Consider the following 22,735-nt stretch of genomic DNA (forward strand, 5'->3'; position numbering starts at 1 on the left):
ATCAGTTAAAGTGATGTTTGCTTAAGTAAATCTGTTCAGAGTTATACAGTTCAACTCAAACTAACCACGGCGTTCTGCTATAATGTACATCCATAGTTTATATAGCATATAAAACAATATTTAAAAGTGGTAAATAATGCTCTACTTTGATTATTTATAAAAATAATTTAACAATGGCACTACACGTCAAAAGGGTTGATAACCATTGAATGTAAGATCTGTTCAGCCCTGGACAATCTGACAGTATTGACCTCGCACAATACAAATAAATAAAACCCAACTCCTTCACTCTCCTCCTCTCAGATGTGCGCTTTATCTCTTCGGCTACAGTGGGGGGGAATGCGTTTGTAAGAGAGAGAAAGCAGGGGGAGAGATAAGCCTCCATATGCTGTGCTGTGCAGGAAGAGTGTTAATGAGCAGAAGTCTGCAGAGCAGCTGCCATAAAGCACAACTTCCCGCAGGTTTCCTCACTCTCCTGCTAATCTGACACTTTCATTCAGCCCCCCGGTCCGGCTCTTATCCAACCATTATAGGACTGCCCTGCAGGCTACACACTGCTTCTGCAACAGTTGGGATGGGAGGGCCGGTTCGGTAAGAATGAGCAAGAATGGAGGTGTGTCATGGGAGTAAATTGTCTTCAATAACGTGCTAGCTTTTAATAACAAAGGACCTTTAATACCGTAAATGAGTCATAAAGAGGTATAAAGGCCAAACTTGCTGGCAAAGACTTTTTTACTAAAAATATATTGTTAAATTAATAATGACTGAATTGGGATTACTGTAATACAGATCCAACATCCTGAAGAGGATTCAAAGAGTGAGGCGGCCCCATATAATACTGTTGTGCATTTGTTATTGAACGTAATTAAAATCTTCAAATCCAATTAAAAACAATTTAACAACTTTGCATAATTGCATTTCGAATCCAGGGCTGGTCATTAATATTGCTGCTAGACAACACATCATACAGCCAACAGGGGCAAATATTGCATTATGAGTTAACAACATATCTTCGGGACAACAGAACTTTATTAAATTCTTTATCAAAATAAAGCTATATTCATTACCAAGAACTCCCCAATCCCCATAATAGTGCCAATGTGGTATAAAAGCAACCCCTAGCCCCTAAATAGGAAGCAACATAAATTGCAGTAGCACAGGTGAACACATTGCTGCTTCCTGTGCCAAACAATAAAACAAGGTTTACTAGGTAACCAAACTGCAAAACAAACATGGTACAGTTATATGTTCTGCCACTAGGTGGCACCAATGAACACAAACTGTTCAATCAAAATTTGACCAAATCAATCATTCCAAAACATCCCTGAATGTTCAAAAGATTGCTAGATTACTCAATCTGCTTCACAAACCATTTTTGGAAACATAAGGGACACTACAGGAGAGGCCAGGAGAGCAACAAAAAGGTGTTCTGCATGCTTCCTGGGAAATAAGGTTATTTTAATTAGTCAATTACACCTTAACAAAGGACCGTTTGAACCCATAACAGTTCTTGGCAGCCCGCAGTCACTCAATCTCGAGAACAGAGAGCTCTCGGCCAACAGCTTCTTGCACACAGCACACCGGAATGTTTTAATTAAATACAGACACATGGAGATTTGTATGAAACTCTACAAATGTATACCGTCAAATACCAATATCAGACAAAATTTCATAAAGCAAGAATAAAATCTGAATGGGTTTTCAATCATGCAGCTGATTGTAGACCTTTCAGATGTGAATAATCCAGCAGTACAATAATAACCAGCACAACCCTGAATAAATACCAGCATTGATGTGCTATTGTGGGAAGCTAACCGAAGAATTGACCACTATGCTGCTAGAATCAACATTTAATTGTTGGTCGTATTTGCCAACAGATTGAGTCTACAGGCCAACAGGATGCCAAACAATAGCCCAATAGGAAGAGACACAATAGTAATAGCACACAGGCTGCCTATGGCACGTATCAGGTCAATCAATCATTCTTCACTCAAATTATTACATCATACAGACTATGATAGATCTGATTAACACAACAAACATTTTCGAAGATGCACTTTCAACCTGTGACTGCACATTCAACTAATGCACCAATTGTGGCTATCCACAATATTGTTAAAAATAATAATATATTTAGTGTATAAATAATATATATATATATATATATATATATATATATATATATATATATATTATACATATAAGATCTGTATGTTTTGATGATTTGAGGTTTTAATGACCAATGTCACATGCTTTGTTTCCAATAGATTTTTAATTTTAATTTTTTGTTCATAGAGATCTAATACGTGAATATGTGATCCCTTATTTATGTGGATATTTTCGTAACAGTGTTAGGTGTGTCAATTTAACACATCTGTTTGTGGTTAGTGGTATTAACAAATATAAATAAACTAAAAAAGAACTATAATTAAATTCAGTGATGACAGCAGAGAGAAAAAACATATCCTGTGTGAAGATGACCTAATGTACTACAAGTTTATTTTATTTTATTTATATATTTTCAGTTAATAATTTGAGTGTCTCAACTTTAACATTTTTTAGTTTATCCCTGAGGTAACATTTCGTATAGTAAAAATTAAAAGTTTTAGTAAACAATAATAATCTTGCTGTGGACTTTATACTGGTGAGAATCTAAATTTACACAATGTGTAAGTAAAAAATAAAATTTTCTACAGCCTTTTTGTAATGTCTATTCAATGCTTTGCCAGAATAATAATGTCTTTGAATGATCATTTTTGCCAAATCAATGCAATGCACTAATTTACTAATTGGACTGTTGTTACTAATCAGAGTACCTTTCTCTTTATTTTTGCAGCCCTTGTCTTTATCAAACATAGTTTATTATATTTTTGAGGCCACAATCAAAACTCTTTTACCCTGGTTAATGGAGTCTAATGCATAGCCTCTCAGGGCATACTGGTTTATTATGCCTTAAGGTTTTGCAAGTCAAAGCTTTCCTGTCTTGCATCATGTATTTAGATATGAAGCACGATTCAAGCTGATGTGTACTGATGTCTAATAACCTTGCACTGAGTGCTCACTTAAGTGAAAAGGGTCATTAAAAGTAACAGCTGCAATTTAATCCTCTCACTGTAAATGTCAACAATAACATGCAGAAATACACATTCAGTCATGATGCAATCTGCAGCTCATAATATCCAATATCAAACAGATAGATGGCTAAATTATTCTATGGGAACACACAGTTTGCAGAGGCTGAAGCTGCGATAGCATTGCTTGAGCGTTTGGGTGCCAGACATGCATAAACTGGTCTGTTCACTATTTCAGCCCAGACATTGCTACAGTCCTGATTGTGACTTTAAAGTACAGTACATCATACATTTTTCAATATGGCAGAGTGGGAACAACCAGCAGTAGGGGAGGCTAACCCTTTGACTTCATTTTCAATCCCTGGTGTATCTGAGTATAGTCAGATAAGGCAGGGCCTGCAGATGTAATCTGTCTAATGATATACAGACTTAAGCATGAGAAAAAGAATGATGTCAGTGGTGGTGTGGAACACATCTATGTGTGAAATAATAAACAAACTCATACATCCCAACATTGCATTACAGAAGTCAGTCTCAGAGTGACTAACAAAGTTGTTAAAATTGCTTTATATATTTCTTTGCTCTGTTGAACAAAAAAGAAGATATTTTGAAGAATGTAGGAAAGCAAACAGCGGACTGACATTTGGCAGTTGTGGCATTACACCACTTTCGAGGCGCTGTTTCGTTCTCAGCTCAGTGAGGCGCTGAAGAGTTGCATTCATTTCCTCTTAAAGAGCCACATTAGGAGCTGTGCTGCTGTTTTTGCTGTATTTATGAGCTGTTCATGTGAATATTGTTTATGTTGCATCAAAGTAATTTTTATTTCTTCATAAATTTCCCAAAATGAACGTGGCATAAAACTATAGAGCGGGATTTCTATGTTACCTACAAATGTAAGCACAATAATTCAGTCTGTATGTGTTTAAACATTTTTTGTCAGTGTTAAATATGAATTGAGATAGTTAAAATATAGTATAAGATAATTGAGTTTATAGGAAAGTTTGTTTAATATGTTTAATAGATTATTGTTCTCTTTATAATATATTTCCTTTTTAAATACCAAGTAGAAAGGCGAAATAAAACCCAATTAGACAATTTTCAACAAGAAATATTAAATATATTGTTTATTTTCAACAACTCAGTGCTGGATTCACAGTGCATGTGCACCGTTGTCAAGGTAACATGTGACCAATCATTCCCTTTGTGAAGGGATTTCCAAATGCATGCACGAGAGATAGTAATGCCCTATACACTTCAAACAGTTCAGTTCAAGGGCTCAGCCCTTCGAAGGGAGTAGGACATAGGGATGCTCACTTCCGTATTATCACATTTTTTTAACTTTAATATGTTGTTTGTTAAGTGACACTTAAATAAAATTAATGTATATGACTCTTATTAAAAAATTGGTGCCTTTTTTTATTCCCTATAGGAACCAATGGCTCCTTAACTGATTGTTTTGTCTGGAAACCTGCTAATACACACAATTCCAAAGAAGTATACAATTTCAATTTATTTGTATGTTATACGAAAGCAGACCTTTCCAAAGAAATATTAGACAGCTCATTTAATAGAACTAGTTTATAACAAATCCGAGTCCAAATCATAAAATACCATAAATGAAGTCCATGTCATGTTTTATAAATCTTTACAATAGCTGCTGTGAGAATCACCTAAAATGTTCTGCTAAAGCAAAAACTTTATGTTATCCTGAGCTTTCCTCTCACTGCATCACACAATCCATCAAGGTCTTCCTTTCTGAGTCATCAAAACTTCAACACTTATTTGTGTAAAACTCTATTACAAGTCTGATATCACAATTGTTAAACAAAGATTCAACCCACATGAGCAATGCTGACATTTCAACCTCAAAAATCACACATTGAAAAAAGAACAGATATCACACTGCTGCCTTGGCTTTTGTTCACACAATCTCTATCATTAGCTAAGGGCAAAAGCATTTTGATGAAAGCTCAAATAATTATGCATGTGGGAGGCAAGTAATTATCATTATAACAAATATCATTGTTAATACAGTACTTTTAAATGAGCAATAATCCTTTGGGTCTCATGTAAACTTCTAACATTAAATAAATAGCATGTAAAACTGTGGTACGTGATCTTTCAGTTAATGAATCGATTTTTCAGTGGGCCTAAATGTAGTTCTGAAACACACAACAACCTGATTAAATGCTTTGCATTTTTCCTCTACCTAAAGTCTACATAAAAGTTCACAATTAACAAGATTTAATATCAAACAACATTACCCTAAACTAGGTTCATTTTATGTTGAAGAAGACAGAATAATCAATGCAATTTTTTCTGTTTGACACCAGTCTTCTTAAACTCTCTTAACTCTCTAAAACTCGCTTAATCTGTATATCCTTAATGCCTCTGATTAGCAGGACGGATGTCTTTACAAAGAAAGAGTCCATTCATTAAACCAGTCAAACAAAGCAGCACTGTTGTCAACACACATTGCAAAACACTTATTTGAATGAAACAAATACATCCTCTAAATAAAACGAAATTGCAAAGCAGAATCAAATATTTAGGCATTTGCCTTTGTACAGCACACTGTGGCTATGACGTATGACTTCAAAACAATAGAGGCCCCCCAAAAAATAGCCCAAACTAAACGTAGTTGACTTAACATGGGAAAATGTTTTGTGTGTTGGTTATTTCAGGAAAGCTCTCCCAATGTTTATGTTTCTCTGAAACATGGTGTGTCCTTCAGTTTTAGGGTACCGAACACACTAAACACAGAGACTTATTGGAGTGTAAAGCGTTCTTTGTACATCAATCAAGTGATTGATTCAGGATGGGACAACCCACTCGTAATTCAACTTTCAGAGCCGCAAATCTCAAAACACTCATAACATCACAATGTGGTTATTATAAAGACAGTGCTACTTTTCCAGAAACATACATTTGAAGGGTGATGTCAGAATGGTCAGTCTGTGTTTCCCCCTAGTGTGACTAAAGCACTTCCCTTCCTCATTTCCTGTGTCCCTGCAACACTTAACATGTGTTGTACTTCCTGTTGGTCTCCCTCCGAGATGCCATACAATTCTGAAATGGCCAGCCATACAGACACAAACTTTAAATGATCCCTCAAACATTTTTAAATATGCAGCTTTCCTGTAAATCACAAACTTCAAAAGTTGCTCAAGACTACTTAAATATGCGTGGGTTAAACACATAACCACAGTGCAGTGTGACTGATATTAGGTTGAACCTTATGCTGGGGATGTTCCTTTTGCTGTTTTTGACATTGATGCAAATGCAGTGACCCTGTTTAACTCATGACTGTTCATCTGTGTCACAACTGCAGATCCAGCCCAGTGAACCAAAAACCTCCTATGAATGTAGTTCTGTGAAAATTGCATGCTAAAATACTACATAACGTGTACTTTCACTAAATACATTGAAATAAAAAATAGTACTTAAAATCTTTTAAAACTGATAAATCTGGCTTGACAGCAATTTGTAAAAGTACCAAGACCTTGGGTCAGGTTTAAAAATAACATTGACCATTTCTTCAGCGCTGTACATATGCCTCATTCATTATGTGATCAATAATGATGAAGTTAACAACCCTGGCACATCTGCAAATCAAACATTACACAGTCAATATTTTTAACTTGGCCTGGGAGAACTCGCTGGCCAATTAACGATCAAAGTCCCAGTTGATACATTTGTTCTAGGGAAAGTAACCACAGCTGTCTCAGATAAGTACTTTCTCACAAGAAGAGACTATGCTCCTAGCAAAGGTTATGTGAACATCAAGTACATTTAAAAAAAACTCAATCAAGCTGACCAAAAAAAATCATATAGATTCCATTATCTTTAAGAAACTTTTGAAGGCTTTGAAATTTATGATTTAATTCTGTTTCTCAAGCATAATCTGCCCATACCTCTATGATAAATAAAGATGAGCAAGCAGTTGTAATGCAATATTTCACACCCTATGGACAGTCTTGGCTCCATGTATGCACACTTTAATGATAAAATCAATTCAAAATTTTATACACCACACTCCTGGTCTTAAGCAAAGGTAGCCTAGTGTCATTTTAAGTTCACACTTACATGTGGGTCATTGACATTGACAACCAACAAACCAAGTCTTCCACACTCCAGCCATCTACAACACAACCACAAAGAGACATGCTGTGCTAGGCTCTATTACAGCACGTTATGTAACGCAGACTGGCTTATAGTCTTTTTTTAGAGATTCATTCATTTGTAATGGAATTTAACAGAGGTACGCTTCCACTCTGCTCTGGATTCTCCATTCCACTGCCATGCTATTATCTAGTATCATATCATAACATAGAGGATATACATTTCATAACTGCTGGATCAACATTCTTTAATCTAAAACCACAGGTAGGGTGCATAACCACAAGACAACAGACTGACATACGGTCCAAATTTAAGTTTAAACGTTCAACAAAACTGAACTGGATGAAACTGTTTGTCTTTATTTGTTTCATCAACAAAGACTCTGGCCCAAACAGAAGCACTGTGATGTCATCCCCTCTTCAAACACTGTAAACAAATGGTGCATTCTTAGGTCCTCCCATTGGATGTGATTCTGCGTACGGACTGTAAAGATTAGCCCCAGTGCATTGCAGAAACTAACACACTGTAATAACGTTCAGCATGATCCTGGGGTTATAACCTTCCTCTAATCTAGCTCAGGATAGATTTATCATAAAACCAGAGATGGCTTTCATTCAAATGAATTCACCCATTGGGATTCAATTCTGGAATTTATTGGGAATCTACTCACACAGGCTTCGCGAGCACAGTCAGGATATCTGTTCACTGCGTTTGTTTTTCAGTATCATTCCAGTTTAACTCCTTAAATGACCGTTTACCATACTTTACCATAAAAGGCAAACTCCAAACTTGGTATTCTATTCTCAGCACTGAAGGACAGTTAAAGAATGCACAATTTGAGATTTGTATCTCCACCTTTTGGGTTATGATGATGACTTCCTCCCTTTAACAGGAGTTGTTGTGTAACAGCAGAAGTTCTGGGCTTCTTGAATAAACAGCAGAAATAGGCAACAGGGAACCTGCCTGGAACCAATTCATCCACAGGATGTGTAACGGTGAGATCACTAGAGTGCAAGAGAGGCTGTGTGACATCAGCGTTAAGCCAGAAGAGTGGATCACAGGACTAATTCATCGCTGACTAATGTAGGCTGGGTTGTATTGTAAATGAAAGTGCGGGAGCCATAGTAAATACTGTTATTCTTTACAGGTTTTATAAAGAATATATATTGGATATGAGTGATGATTCGCTAAACTTGTTCATGTTTACAGATGGAAACACAACATTAGATGTCCTCAAACCAAAGGCTCAGAACCCCTGCACTAATAAACACAATGTGGGGTGTTTTCAATTACAAAAGTCACACCTTAACCATTCATTTAGGTGTTTCTTCCTTCCATTTTACAACACACCCATACACCTCAGCAATACAGGTTACGTGAGATAAGGGACACAAAAAGTGAAACATGTGGATCTCAACCACATTATTTTCAACCAGCTACACGCAACTATCCAAATCTCCCCATCTGGCTTCCAAACATTTACATTCCACGGAGCAAATGAAGCTCATAAACAGATGAATTTCTACCAGGGGTCAGCAGTGCGACCATTTACTGTGCAACAGTGAAAAAATATTTAGAAACAAACGCTCCAAAAATATGTAAGAGTAGAGCACTTCCTGCAGCTTCCAAAAAAGCCACATTGCAATTTAACAAGGGACATGCCCTTAAGTAACATTACAATTCTTACATGGATTAAACCGACTGGACACTCAGCTACCTCTCATTGACCTCACTTGATCGGTTTTCCTACTGTGATGCTAAGCTCTTTCTGAGACCTTACGGGAAAAGTTTGTCTTAGAGCTAATTCAATATAACTTGACAAGACTGAAGGTTGTGTTTTGGGTAAAGTTTTGTCATAAATTCAAGAAGAGTGCAGAGGGGTGGGTAAATAATCCTCAAACAGCTTTATAAAAACTACAATTCCAGCTCCATATCTGTACTGACAATAAGGGTACATGTGTCGTTTGCAATGTTGTAAACTTTATGTACTTGGGAGTCTTGAAAAATAATCGGTCCCAGATCCAGTATTCACACATTTAGAAGTCAGCAAACCAATCCCAGGTCAATAAAAATGGCAAGTAAAATATGATAAAAATTGACAAGCCAAGTTTGATAACACAGGACTGAGTGACATCACAGAATAACAGTAAAAAATACTTGGCTCTCGGACAAATATCTCACATGCTTTAGTTATAAGCAAACTGCTTTTTTCGACTTGTGCTGATCCCATAAATAAGACATTACAAGCTGAATGCCGGACACTTGACAAAACAAACAATGTTTATTTTGTAACATATGGTTTTATCTTTGCCCTGAGGTCAGTAAGTCAATAAAAGTTTCACATGTTATAAAACTTTCAAAAAGCAATCTAAAATGAACTGAAACAAACAGTTCCAGTTTCACAACAGGCTTCAACAAGTGTGTTAATAGAAACGTATTGAAAGCTGTGACAAACATCGAACCTCAGACCAAACTCACACTCAAAGGGTGTTTGGACAGCACATTGTCATGTGATCTGCATGGGGTTCTGGGTCCTGTGACGTAATGTGCTGACAGTTTCAACAACTTCACCGGGGAATGCTGAGAGTTAATCTTTGCAGTAATAACGTGCTCCAAGGTTGACAGTAACATTGTTGACCAATATCACAAAAGGTTATAAAGTAAAAGATTAAAAGGAGTAGTTCACCTTTTGTCATTTCAAACTTGTATGACTTTCTTTCGTCTGAAGAACACAAAAGAAGATAATTTGAAAAATGTTGGTAACAGAACAGCACAGCCCCCCATTCACTTCTATAGTAACCAATGCAATTGAACGGGGAACTGTTGACAACACTCTTCAAAATATCTTCTTTTGTGTAGGACGAAAGTCATACAGATTAGAAATAACAAGAGGGCGTGTCGTGTAAATGACAGAATTTTCATTATGAAGGTGAACTACACCTTTAACTACTAAATCTTGAAATGTGTGAGAAAATGGCAGAAAAGCCTAAATATTCAGTTTATGCAAGCCTCAGTGTTCAAGAATAATATGCACCATTAGGGTGAAATCGGGGGTACGTACCAGTTTTTTGTTTTTACTCTCATCCTCACTGGATTTCTTTTTGGAAGGCTTATTTGGGTCCTCCCCTCCGGCTGCTTGTTGATCCATCTTTTGAGTTCTTCACTTCAACAGTAACTTTTGCAAACGTTTCAGGAGAAATCAAGTTTCTTCAAAGCCATCCCATCGATGAAAAAGATAAGGATCCTGAATTATTCCATGCAATGTAATTGGATGAAAGTGTCCTATGGGTAAATATGTCCCAAAAACGAGGTGTGGTGATAATCAGTCCAGTCCAAATCAGCTCTGACTGTGGTCCACCCCGTCTGTCAGAAAACCAACAGGGTATAAATCACACATCGCAAGTATACACAACATTACAGCACATGGAACTGTGAAAACTAAGGACAAGTGAGCAACTTTTGTCTACTACAAGGCTAACCAAGACATTAAAGAGTCACCTTTAGGAACACTTAGTGTTAAGGTGTTCAAATGTACATGTTTTGATATACAGTTTATTATTGAAACGTCAAAGCCACAAGCAATTATACAATACTGTAAGTGTAAACAAAGATAAAGGGTTTACGGAGCATTGCAAAAAGTCAGAGAATGCACGTGCGTTTTAAACAACACGGCAAAATATTTCATTAAGTGAACATATCAATTATTTTATTCAGAAGAGAAATGACCGTTGCAATCCATGCGGTTACTTTAACACAGGAAACTGTTCTCCCAGCGGTATGAAGCGCAAAGTAAAAGAGCACAACAAAGACGTGGACTGGAAACGTTTATCCTGCTCACACAGACATCGCGAATTTACATTAAACAGTAAAATAGTAGCAAAATAATAACGAAAACTCACAAAATCTCATTCAAGGCTTACCCACACAACCAAACTACGAGCCAGGCCCACTATTGTTCCGCCTCTCGGCGCGTCCAAAACGTCCGCGGTTGGCCACACGCTGGGAAGTCTCGAGCAACGATTGGTCCGTTTTTCTGTACGTCAAACAGCGGAGGCGGGTTTTCTCCATTTATTGGGTGGAGACTCTTCTGGCTTTAGAAAAACTGACTGACTGCTGTGTGCATGGATGGGGTTCATTGAGAAGTAAATATGATTTCCAAAGCTGTTCAAATCAGTGCGCTCAGTGTTGAGGAGATATTATTATAAGGCTGGTGTCACAATATATTTGAATGAGGAAGAAAACAGACTTAAGAAAACAATATAAATACCCTAATATTCATTGAAATAATCAAGCAACAATAATAATAAAATACAAACTAAAGGTTACTTCCAGAAACTCTGTCACACATCCAGCACAAAACTATTATTAAAAACTGATCAAGTGCGCACCTATATCTTAAAGTTAGTTTTAGTTTGTGCTGGTTTGGTGTTTTTTTGTGTTTGAGTGGTGTCAATTTCAAACGTTGGGTGGATCGTATTGTCAATATTCACTATGTGTAAACGCATTTGTCATTAAAATATCATACGACCTGTGTGACGTGGTAAAGTAGTCAATTTTGTATCCCTATGTTATGTAGATGAAATGCCATCATATGGGCATTCACAGTCTGACAACCCACAGAACCCTGCACATTCATGTATACACCCGTCTCAAGATTTAAGGTGAACAAAAAGTAAGAATTGTGTTATTAAATGTCTAATTCGGGCTATTGACATCAGTCTCGACCCACTTAGTCCAGATAGCTCCAAACCATTGTTGTCGTTGGTTTGTGCTCTAACCAACTGGTAACAAAAAAATTATGTAAGGAGAAAACTTCTGAATAATAATGCTTCATTATATACCAATGAATGAGTTAATATTATGTGTTACAGTCGCTAAAATGTTTTTATTTGCCTTTATTTGTTAATCGACTTGGGCATGGAATGATTTACAAAGTGTACTTAAACTGGAGTGTGTACACCTTTGTGTCCTTTTAATGTATTTTGTTTTAAAAGAGTCTTGTAAGTGTTTTTCTTTATTCATGGTATTGTTAGTTATAGTACGGAGTATTATTGTCTTTATTTGTCTTTGTTTTGTGTGAAACTTTATGTGCGGCTGTCTTGGCCAGGTCTCCATGGAAGAAGAGACAGCAAATGAACCAAAAAGAGCACACGTCACTCCACTCTTCATTAAGTTACATTTGCTCTCTATAGTCGCTCGCATCAAATTCAAGACTCTGCTCCCGGCCAACAAGACCACCACTGGTTTGGCACCCCTTTATCTTCATTCACTTAGGCAGACTTATGTACCAGATCCTAACGGTCTGCAAATGCACGACGTCTTGTGGTGCCATCCCAAAAGGTAAAACATCGCTGTCACATGTTCCACATTTGTAGAGATGATCTGCCTGCAAGATCAGCAGATTCTGTGGCCATCTCTAAGAATCGGCTGAAAACACATCTCTTCCGTCAGCACCTGACCGATCATTTCTAATTTCTATATCTTTTCTACAATATCTAATAAAAAATAGAAGCATGGTTAGATAAACTAAACTTGGCGCTCTAAACTGTAGTAGGCTTTGTGAGAGACGTTTTTATGGCTCTTATGCTTTTTGCTGTCCTAATGTTTGACCCAATTGCTTCCATTGTTTACCCAACTTGTAAGTCGCTTTGGATAAAAGCGTCTGCTAAATGACTAAATGTAAATGTAATGAAGTCTCAACGGGTTTTTCATAAATAAAGGAAATAATAATCATTGTTGTAAATGGTTGGATTGATTTGTTTTCTTGGATGGGAATTTTGGTATTTTACTCAGTGCAATTGCAGTGTCATGGTTCTGCCTCATCTTGTCAGGAATTTCTAGTCTTGGGGCAGGATCATGACAGTACCACTTGTTTTGTGTAGTGAGAAACAAATTATTGTCGTTCAGGACATAATGTGCGTTCTCTCCGGTTACGTCTATGTCCCCGCCCTCTTGTTACCTCATTAATTATCTTGTTATGGTTTCATGCCCCCCACCTGTTCCTTGCTTTATTTTGTTCCTTATTTTTTGCCCTTGTGTTTTCTGTCTTGTGCGGTTTGTTTTGCAAAAATACCTTGGTGAAGGAGGCTTCGTCGGTTCGTCTTGATACCCTGTTCGTCTTGATACCCTGTTCGTCTTGATACCCTGTTCGTCTTGATATCCTGTTCGTATCAGTTGAGTTTTGTCTAGTCAGTGTTTTAGTCAAGTGTTCATTCATAGTCAGTCTAGTCAGTGTTTTTGTTCTCTGTCAAGTATTAGTTTATTGTCTTGTTGTTTTGCCCCATAGTGGTTTTTGTTTTGTACTTATTGTATATTAAAGTATTTTTGTTACCCTTCAATGTGTACACTTGGGCTCTGTCCACAATCCCTGACATGCAGTGTATAACCAAGATCTCAACAGTCTGGTTAGCAATTGAATAAAACAAACATGTTTCAAGCTAATTCAGAGATTTTTTGTTGTGACTCAGCGCTCTGTTTTACAGGCATCCATGTAATGACTATGCAGGGCTGTTTTAATGGACAATGATTACACATGACTCAGGTCCACCATTTTTATTTTGCCCATATGAGACCAAGCTGTTCTCCATTTGACACTTATGTGCTTATTCATGTTCACTGGGTGCTGTCAAGTGAATCCCAGTGGCATTCTGTGAAATGACCAGTAAGGCTGACTTGTAACAGAATTTCCTCGACCTGTTTTTAATCATATTCTGACACTTTTAATTGGATTGATTAGGTACTCTGCTAAAAACAGCTTACCTTTTCATGTGGGTGCTTTTTATATGTCATTTACAGGCTTCCATCCAGCATTTGAAACTTTACAACACTGTCCTCCTCTAGTTTTGCCAAATTCGTTGCACACTTAGTGTTAAAACTTGAAAGATAAAAAGAAATCTGTCTTTAAATTATGTATTGCCTCACCATGACATTTTATAAAAGACCCATTGAGTCCATTGGCTTGTGCTCTGGAAAAAACAGTACTTCTTGCAACATCTGAAGTTAGAAGACGTTGGTAACTTTTTTGGCATTTTACCTTTCCACAGAGATGCCTCAGAAACACTTAACCCTTTATTCCAGGGTAAACAACTCTATTTTTCATTACTTATTCAGCACTGTGGGGATTTGAGTCAGTACATTGAGTACAGTGAAGTTAGGTACTTCTTCACAAATCCTTGAAACCTTATTTCTCATACTCAAGTTACCATACAAATTGTATGGACTTCTTTTTTTTAGCTGTTATGATGATTTTATGGTTCCGTTTGGTGCTTGGAATTGAACCACAATTCGTGGAAAAACACCTCATGTGATGCATGACGGAGCTAAAAGAAAACAGGAAGGACATGAAGGAATATAATATGTAAATGAAGACAATATTTTCATTTATAGTATAAGTGAGGGCACAAAAGCAGGCGAAAAGAATGAAAATAGACCTGTGGAGATGTTATGTCTCTCGTTCACTATTAGAACTCATATCACATATAATTTACTGTTCTTTTTGCAGTTATACGAAAAGGAGTGCTAACACGGGCCAAACTCACAAGTGACTCATCAATATGAATGTTCTCAGTCTAAGAAAAGCCAAATAAGGTTGTAATCAACAGTCCACAGACACTTGTACGCTTTACCTCACCAAGAATCAGGCCTATGGGTTACCATGGTAGCCAGCTACTTGAGGATTCTGCTCGAGGGCCACTTTCTTAAGCCGTGACCAGGAAGAGAGATCTGGAAAGGAATTTTAACAGCTGAATTTCATTTACAGCTGTGTGATGATTACTATATTCTTCTTTTGAATTGGCAATGACAACAATTGCCATGATACATACAGTATAGGATTACTTAATTTCTTTGTGCTGTGGTTTCATATGATTAACCAATCACCACGCCTAAATATAGACTTATTATTGTACTTAAACAGGAAACTCCTCTTAAGGAAGTATTTTCCTTCACAAGGTACAGCACTTTCCACACTTGCTTATAAAAATCCCCTGAGCCTTAAAAACTAGTGAATTAGGGAGTTTTGCTTGTGTTTGTGACTTTTTCGTTTGTATTGTGATGATACAATGATCAATTTGTAGTATGCACTTAATGTTTAAATCACGTACAGTCCTGTATTGAAAAAGAAAAAGCCCTCTTAGGGACTTAAGTTTCCTTGTTTTCCATGTTGCATGAATCACATGAAGACAATTGTTTTAAAGACATCTGAAAACTATATCCTGGCAGCGTGATTGAAACAGCCCTATTGTTCAGGTACAGTAGGGATTTCAATACAACACAATTCTTTCAAGCAAAGAGACATTACTGTGACCACAATTCAATTTTCGGAGGATTTTTTTTATAATAAATGGGACACGGTTTCCAGTATCATATTGTTTTAAGCAATGAGCGGGTTGGCACAAGTCACAGCTGTTGTTTCTAATTGTAAAATCTCATCAAGGTTGGAATGAAAAAGATTAGCCTCTGAGTTGTGAGAGAGAAGTTGTGAAAAAAACATAAAAAGCCATACGTCAGCATTTATTTACAAGCAAAACTGACAAAAAAAATGTAAACTGTGTTTTCCTGGGCAAAAATGCACCAGTGCACCTCTTAATTAGAAATCACGTAATGCTTGACATGATTGCAATCAAAATGATTTAATTAAAATGCAAATGTCGGCATGTACAATTGTTCCTGTTCTACCAGAAGATGCTTTTCATTTGTGGACATCTTCCAGAAATGCATGCTCAGTGCACTCAGAGTTTAAACTGGCTCAAGATTTTTTTTAAAACAATAGTTGGGTCCCACATGGCATACTATACAATACACACATAAACTGTACACTATATGCTTAACAATCTATAGTATGAATTCAGAAGGATGTATCGTCCCAATGGAATATTAAATGGTTTTATACTAACCGGAAGTATAAGTGCTTTCCACATGAGGTGCCCTCATGTGACAATGTGTGTCAATAAAAACTCATCTGACAATGTGTGTAAATAAAAGTCAATTTGTACATTGTAGATTTAATGTAATTTTCATCTGTTTTGCCCAGCATGACTTCACCATCAGATTGAAGCGTAATCACTCCGCAGGAGAACTTTTCTCTAGGAGCGTTCGATAGCTTCCCCTTCTCTTCCGTTACCTAAGCGAATCTGTCATTGAGTGCGTGAAGTGTCCAGAGTTCCACACTTCATATTTTCAGTTAAATGAGTGCATCATCTTGGTACTTAAAGTGAACTTTTTATTGAGAATTTTCAATGTGAAAGCCCTACTCACACTATATATTACAAAATGCCTTTGAATAGTGCATCAGTGAGCTATTTGGGATGCACATGATGTCAAATATATAAACTCAACCTTTTTTTTGGACAGTGATTTTTTAGAGAGGACAGGAAGGGAAGTGGATGAGAGAGAGGGGGTGGGGTCGGAGAGAGGACCATTAGCCAGTATTCGAACTCGGATCGCCCGGGGGCACCGGCGCCATATGTCAGAATACAAACCACTCGACCATCGGCTCCGACCTCTTTGTTTTCCTAATAGATGATTGGATCAATAAGGTATTATTGGGTCGAAGGAACTTTTTAAAGAACCCATTATTTATTGCTTCACTGTGTCCATCACATTTGCACAGTATTACTATGTGCTTATGACTCAGAAATGTGATAAAATTTGCAAGACTTTCCACTCCATTTTATACAGCATAATCATGGTCCAGAAAAAATATTAGACAAAATCTAATAACAGTGATAGTGTAACAAAAGGTAGTGTTTAAAATTGCTTAATAATAAAAACTTCAACAATTGTGGTTCCATCAATTTTTTATCAATTCACATCAATTTTCCATCAATTCACACACAAACCAATGCTTACTGCAGAAGATCCCAGTGTGACAAATGTTTTGATATAGAAGCAGGTCCAATAAAGCTCCGATAATCTTTTGAATTTTTTATTTCAAACAGTGTGTATTGAAGATGTAATGAGGAAGAGAGGAAGGAATGAATAGAAAGTGATCAACAGGATTAAAAAAAACACAAGGCTGATGTCACAAGCTCTCTCTAAGCAAACTTCTCTTTTTGGGTATGCTACAGCAAACTCTGAAGTACTAATTTTACAGATGCTTGTAAAGTTGAAATTCATCCATGGCTCCATAGTGCCATACCTTAGTCTGGAGTTCTTCATTAATGAGTATTTGAGAGTGGATCTAAAAGCCTTTGCAGGAAATTGCTGTTAGTAATCAGAGTGAATATACTTGATTGCATTAGTGATGGAGTCTCATTTGCGCCATAACATCATAATGAGGCTCTGTCAAATTGCTCTGCAGAGCACTTCCATGTGTACCTGAAGGTTTTGATTTAATTTCGTGTTACGAGGCTCCAAATTGATGCTCTTAATGCCCTTCTAATTGGTATACTGCAAATCAAACAAAAAAGAATTGTAGCAGAAATCTTTTGATGAGCTTCGGGTTTAGTGAGGAACTATATGTTTTGATCGTCTCATTTTAGTTTCTCTAAAATTACATTAACGTTATATTAATTCATTTGGCAGACGCTTTTATCCAAAGCAACTTACAAGTGGGAGGGTATATAAATATTTTGATTGAAAACTAGATATGCAGATGCATTCTGGATATTTGCAAGAGCTTGACTGCATTGTTGGAAGGTCGGCCAGTAGAGAATTGCAGTAGTCCAGCCTTGATATCAAAAGAGCTTGGACTAGCAGCTTAGAAGCATGCTGATTTTCCTGATTTTGTAGAACACAAACCTGCAAGTTCGAGCGGTTGCTAAAATGTGGGAAGTGAATTTCAGCTGGTCGTCGAGCATCACCCCCAGGTTCCTCGCAGACTTGGTGGGTGTTATAGGATCCGAATTGTAAGGTGGTGTTCAATTGATGGGTGGGACGGTATAACCAGGAGTTAGAGAGGTTGAGTTAGGTGATGCTCTTTCATCCAAGAAGAGATGTCCAGAGGGCAGGCAGAGACACGGGCAGAGATGGTGGGGTCATCTTGTTGAAAGGAGAAATAAAGCTGCGTGGCATCTCCATAATTAGTTGCCTTAATTAGTGGACCCAGAGAGGTGGTATATATAGAAAAGAGGAGGGGAGCAAGAACTGATCCTTGAGGAACTCCAGTTGGATACTCTCATGGATACCTCAAACGATCTGTCTGTGAGATAAGAATCAAACCACTTGAGTGCAGTTCCAGAGATGCCCAGTTAGGAGAGACTGGACAGTAGAATCTGGTGGTTCACACTGTTAAAATCAGCAGAGAGATCAAGCAGAATAAGGACAGATAATGAGGATTTAGCCCTTGCCTGCCGTAGGTTTTTGACGACAGATAGGAGAGTGGTCTCTGTAGAATGTCCTTCTTGAAGCCGGATTGCTGACTGTCCAGGAGGACGTGCTGTGACAGATAGGCAGAAAGTTGATTAAATACTACCCTTTCGAGTGCCTTGGAAAGGAAAGGCAGAAGTGAGATTAGTCTATAGTTGTTGATCACTGAGGGGTCGAGTGTTGGTTTCTTGAGTAAGGGTGATACCAGGGCTTGTTTAAATGAGGTGCGGACAATGCCAGTGGTGATGGAGGTGTTTGTGTGGTGGTTGAGGCAATAGAGATGGAGAGATAGCCTGTAGGAGGTGGGAAGGGATCGGGTCGAGGGGGCAGGAAGTATGCCGGGTGGAAAGGAGACTGTTGGAGACATGAGAGGGGAGAGAAAGAAGGTAGTTGAGGATAGCAAGGGGTAAAAGAAAGATCAGGGATGCGTTGAGCCAAGAATTGCATGCTCATGGTCTCAAATTTATCAGTGAAGAAGTTGGCAAAGTCATCAGTAGTCAGGGATGTATTGTCGGGAGGTGGAGGGGGTCAGAGAAAAGAGGAATAGGTTGAGAAAAGTTGACGCAGGTTAGATGTGGTTTGGATTTTGTTCTGAAAGTACTTGGTTTTGTCAGGCTTTCTCTCGCTCTTTGTCTCACGTTCCCTCTTTTTCTTTATGGTTCTCTTTTATTCTTTTCCCATCCAGAACAGCATCTTCTCTCTCTGTCTGGCCCTTCCATTGACCTCCCACTTACATTCATGATGCATCCTGCATTCACAATGCCTGTTAAATCAATCCACTGCTGTGAATGAAGTTTGAACAAAGTTAGCTTTCAGCCATCCGCAGATGGCTTGGGAGTAAATCTGATAACACAGACTATCGGCAGTGTAGGTATTCATTTGCAGATCCTGCCATTGCATTTCACTCTCAGATCTTTCGCTGGGTTTCGGCTTTGGATCCGGTTTTCTGAGAAAGTCACACAGAGCTCATAGGCTTCTCTCAGGCCACGTAAAGCTACCGGCTGTTCATAATGTAGGAGTGTCTCGACAGAACAAAATGCCTTCTGTCAGATATTTGTCAAATCTCTCTAAGCTCAACCCAGACCCTTGTGCTAGCTGTGCATGAATTTTGAACTATGTGTGGACGAATCAATCTTTAAGAATTCATACGTTTCATGTTGTAAAGCGAGAAAAGATCTTCATATAGGGTGATTGTAAAATAAATTCTAGCATAGAAAATAAACCAAATTAAAGCTTCAAAATGGTCATAAACTTGTAACAAAAAAAACAAGTACATTAGGACAAATAGTTGTATAGGAGAGAACAATTCCTCCTTCCATTCATTTTAAAAGGCAGAAATACTGAGAAACAGAAGCAGTCAGAGACAGCGCTCATTCAGACAGAGAGAGCACTGTTTGCCCGAGGTTATGACAGAGAGACAGAGAAACATCTGTGGTTATTTCACAGTGTGCACATTGCACAAAGGTAAATCTGACATTTATTATTATGTGTTTGTTTTAAGTTCTCGTGTTTGTATTTCAAATAAACGTTGATAAAAGATGAGAAACAAAATAGAAGTGAAGACCTTTAAAAGATTCATTCCTAGTTTAAATTGTTAGTAAAACTTGAAATCAAGGTTTTGTCCATCATTATTTTGAATTGTGACAACACAAAATTCTGTGTCTAAGAACTGTTTGGAAACAAAATCTGTCATTTTGAATGTACATTAAATAAGTTAAGGCTGTGTCTTCACAGCTCTGTGGACGTTGAAAACAGTGTTATCTGTCTGTGCTGGTAGAAAACTATTTATCATTGCACCCTTCAGAGATTCTTCTGATATAGTCTCCACTTATTTACATTTACATTTACATTTAGTCATTTGGCAGACGCTTTTATCCAAAGCGACTTACATTACAGGTGCACTTATTAATAATAATGTGCACTTATTACAAGGGACAATCCCCCTGGAGCAACATGGAGTAAAGTGTCTTGCTCAAGGACACACTGGTGGTGGCTGCTGGGATCGAACCAGCAACCTTTGATTTACCAGTTCAGTGGTTGAACCCACTAGACCACCATCTCTATTCTTAACTGGTCACAGAAAGGAGAATTTATTGATTGAAACACTGTGTAACTTAGTCACTTCAAAACTTAGTAACTTTTTTTGCTTCTGTAAAGTCGTTTCTGAGTAAAGCAACCCATTAATACACAAGGAGAAAAAAGAAAAACTCCCCAAATTGGGAGAATAAGTGTAAATGACAATTGAGGAGAATGTGAGAGTGGTAATTTTTCAGTACAATGTGAAATTCAAACACATGAGAGTAATGTGAAATCACATTATCACAGTTTTTAAAGGCTTTAATATTTGCTGATAAACAGTAACAGCAGGAACTGCATTAACTGCATGCTGTTTTCAAGTACTTTGGCAAGTGCACATTGTCAGATCCAGATTCATTGGCAACACAAACAGTGGGGCTAAGGCCGATTACCTATTATTGGTTTGTATTGTTTTATCAGTTTAGATGATAAGTAACATAAAATGTCAAAAAAGTGAATTACACAGACCACAGAAACATTTTATTTTTGAAGATGCAACAATTTACGATCTTCCAGTAAATACTGGTTAAAATGAGACAAAAGAATATGTTATGTTACAGCGCCATTCAGAGGACATAATTGGAATTGCACGTGTCAAAAACCTTCATGCAGGTTCATTGTCAGATGAACACATGCCAAACATGTTTATAATTTAAAATATATTTTTGAAACCCTTTACATAATTCGCAGTTATGTGAAAAAAGTTATTTACACGTTTAATGGTGTTTTTGTGCTCATTGACCATATAGCGGGAAATCTGACCCATTGAACATGGACACTGCAAACCCATTACCTGTGCAGTCATTGTATGAGTCATTTATATAGCACTTTATTGTTTATTGCTTTACTCCCAAAGCGCGTTACAATCATATGAGGGGGTAATCTCCTCAACCAACACCAGTTTGCAGCATCCACCTGGATGATGCGACAGCAGCCAGAGTACAACGGGACCAGTGCGCTCACCACACACCAGCTATCGGTGAAGAGGAGAGAGAGAAATAGAGCCAATTCAGAGCGTGGGGATTATAAGGAGGCCATGATTGACAAGGGCGAGTGGAGGAAATCTAACCAGTACACCGGGGTTACGCCCTTACTCTTTTATGAAAAGTGCCATGGGATCTTTAATGACCACAGGGAGTCAGCACTTCGGTTAAACGTCTCATCCGAAGCACGTAGCTGTTTGTTTAACGTTTTGAATCAGTTCGAAATGTTCTGTTGGTTATATTTTGTTTGTCTTGCAAAATGGTCTATAAAGATATTAATTTTCCTAACCAACCAGAATTTTTCACTAACATTCACTAACATGGTTTTTAACATTAATTATTTTATGCTAGAGTTTTCTTTAAGCTAAACACATACCAGTATGTACCATTTTAGCCATTTTGGTGAATGAAAAAAACAAACATATTGTTTTGAAAAGTATGATAAATAATGATGTTATAATAATACATATTTATCACGTTGTTTAGATCATAGATTATGTAATGTAATCAGTCATGTTTTATAATGGACGTTCATATTTGAAAATAGAAAGTCTGAAAACAAAACTGCATGAGAAGTAAAGAAAAATGAAAAAAATCAACAAATAACAGGTGTATTTGTATTAGTTTTAATACAAATCAACCCCTGGGACATACAAGTGCCTGTAGTTGAAGAAACACCCCATAACAAGTAAATTCCTTTCGCATTAGAGTTATGACAATGCAGTTTAATGTTTTCATTGCCCACTAGGGTAACTAACAAGCTGGCAAAACAAAGCTTTATTGTAGTGTTTTAATACCATTAGCTCCTCTCATTGATTTTAAAGTGCTTGAGATGTGACACAGAGCAACCCCTTTAGGAAAGCTTCTGTCTGCCGTCTGACAAGGTGAGGAGTTATCAGTGCCGGGATGCTGTGACTCCTGTTAGTTGGTCCGGGAGGGAGCTATAGCCTGTTTAATGTTTACTTTCCTTTTACGACATTAGAAGATTTTAGAGCCTGTGGTGGTCCATTAGGATTACATCTCACTCTATCTCCTTTTTTCCAACCGCTTCCTCGTTCCTTTCTCTCTGCACCTGTCAGCAGTTTCCTCACAAGATGGCTAATCTATGGCCCAGAGAAACTGTCACTAATGGCATCATGAGTCCAAATAGACCTGAAATCTCACATTCACATGCCC

At 37.5% G+C, this 22,735-nt stretch overlaps 1 protein-coding gene across 7 annotated transcripts in view; it reads right to left on the bottom strand.

The window, feature by feature from the left end:
* The window catches only part of diaph2 (diaphanous-related formin 2), a 367,005-nt gene extending 355,851 nt beyond the window's left edge, over window positions 1-11,154 (bottom strand). For 6 of the 7 annotated variants that reach the window (XM_056769322.1, XM_056769321.1, XM_056769323.1 and 3 more), the window contains exons 1-2: window positions 11,093-11,154; window positions 10,255-10,556 (exon numbers count right to left, since the gene is read on the bottom strand). In XM_056769322.1, the coding sequence (XP_056625300.1) occupies window positions 10,255-10,341 (87 nt within the window). In that variant the 5' untranslated portion in view covers window positions 10,342-10,556; window positions 11,093-11,154. The remainder of the gene's footprint in view (window positions 1-10,254; window positions 10,557-11,092) is intronic. The other variant, XM_056769320.1, reaches the window with a different exon arrangement.
* Between the last annotated feature and the right edge of the window lie 11,581 nt (window positions 11,155-22,735).

The sequence above is a fragment of the Triplophysa dalaica genome, chromosome 16 (genome assembly GCF_015846415.1).
Source record: "Triplophysa dalaica isolate WHDGS20190420 chromosome 16, ASM1584641v1, whole genome shotgun sequence".
NCBI classification, from domain to species: domain Eukaryota; kingdom Metazoa; phylum Chordata; class Actinopteri; order Cypriniformes; family Nemacheilidae; genus Triplophysa; species Triplophysa dalaica.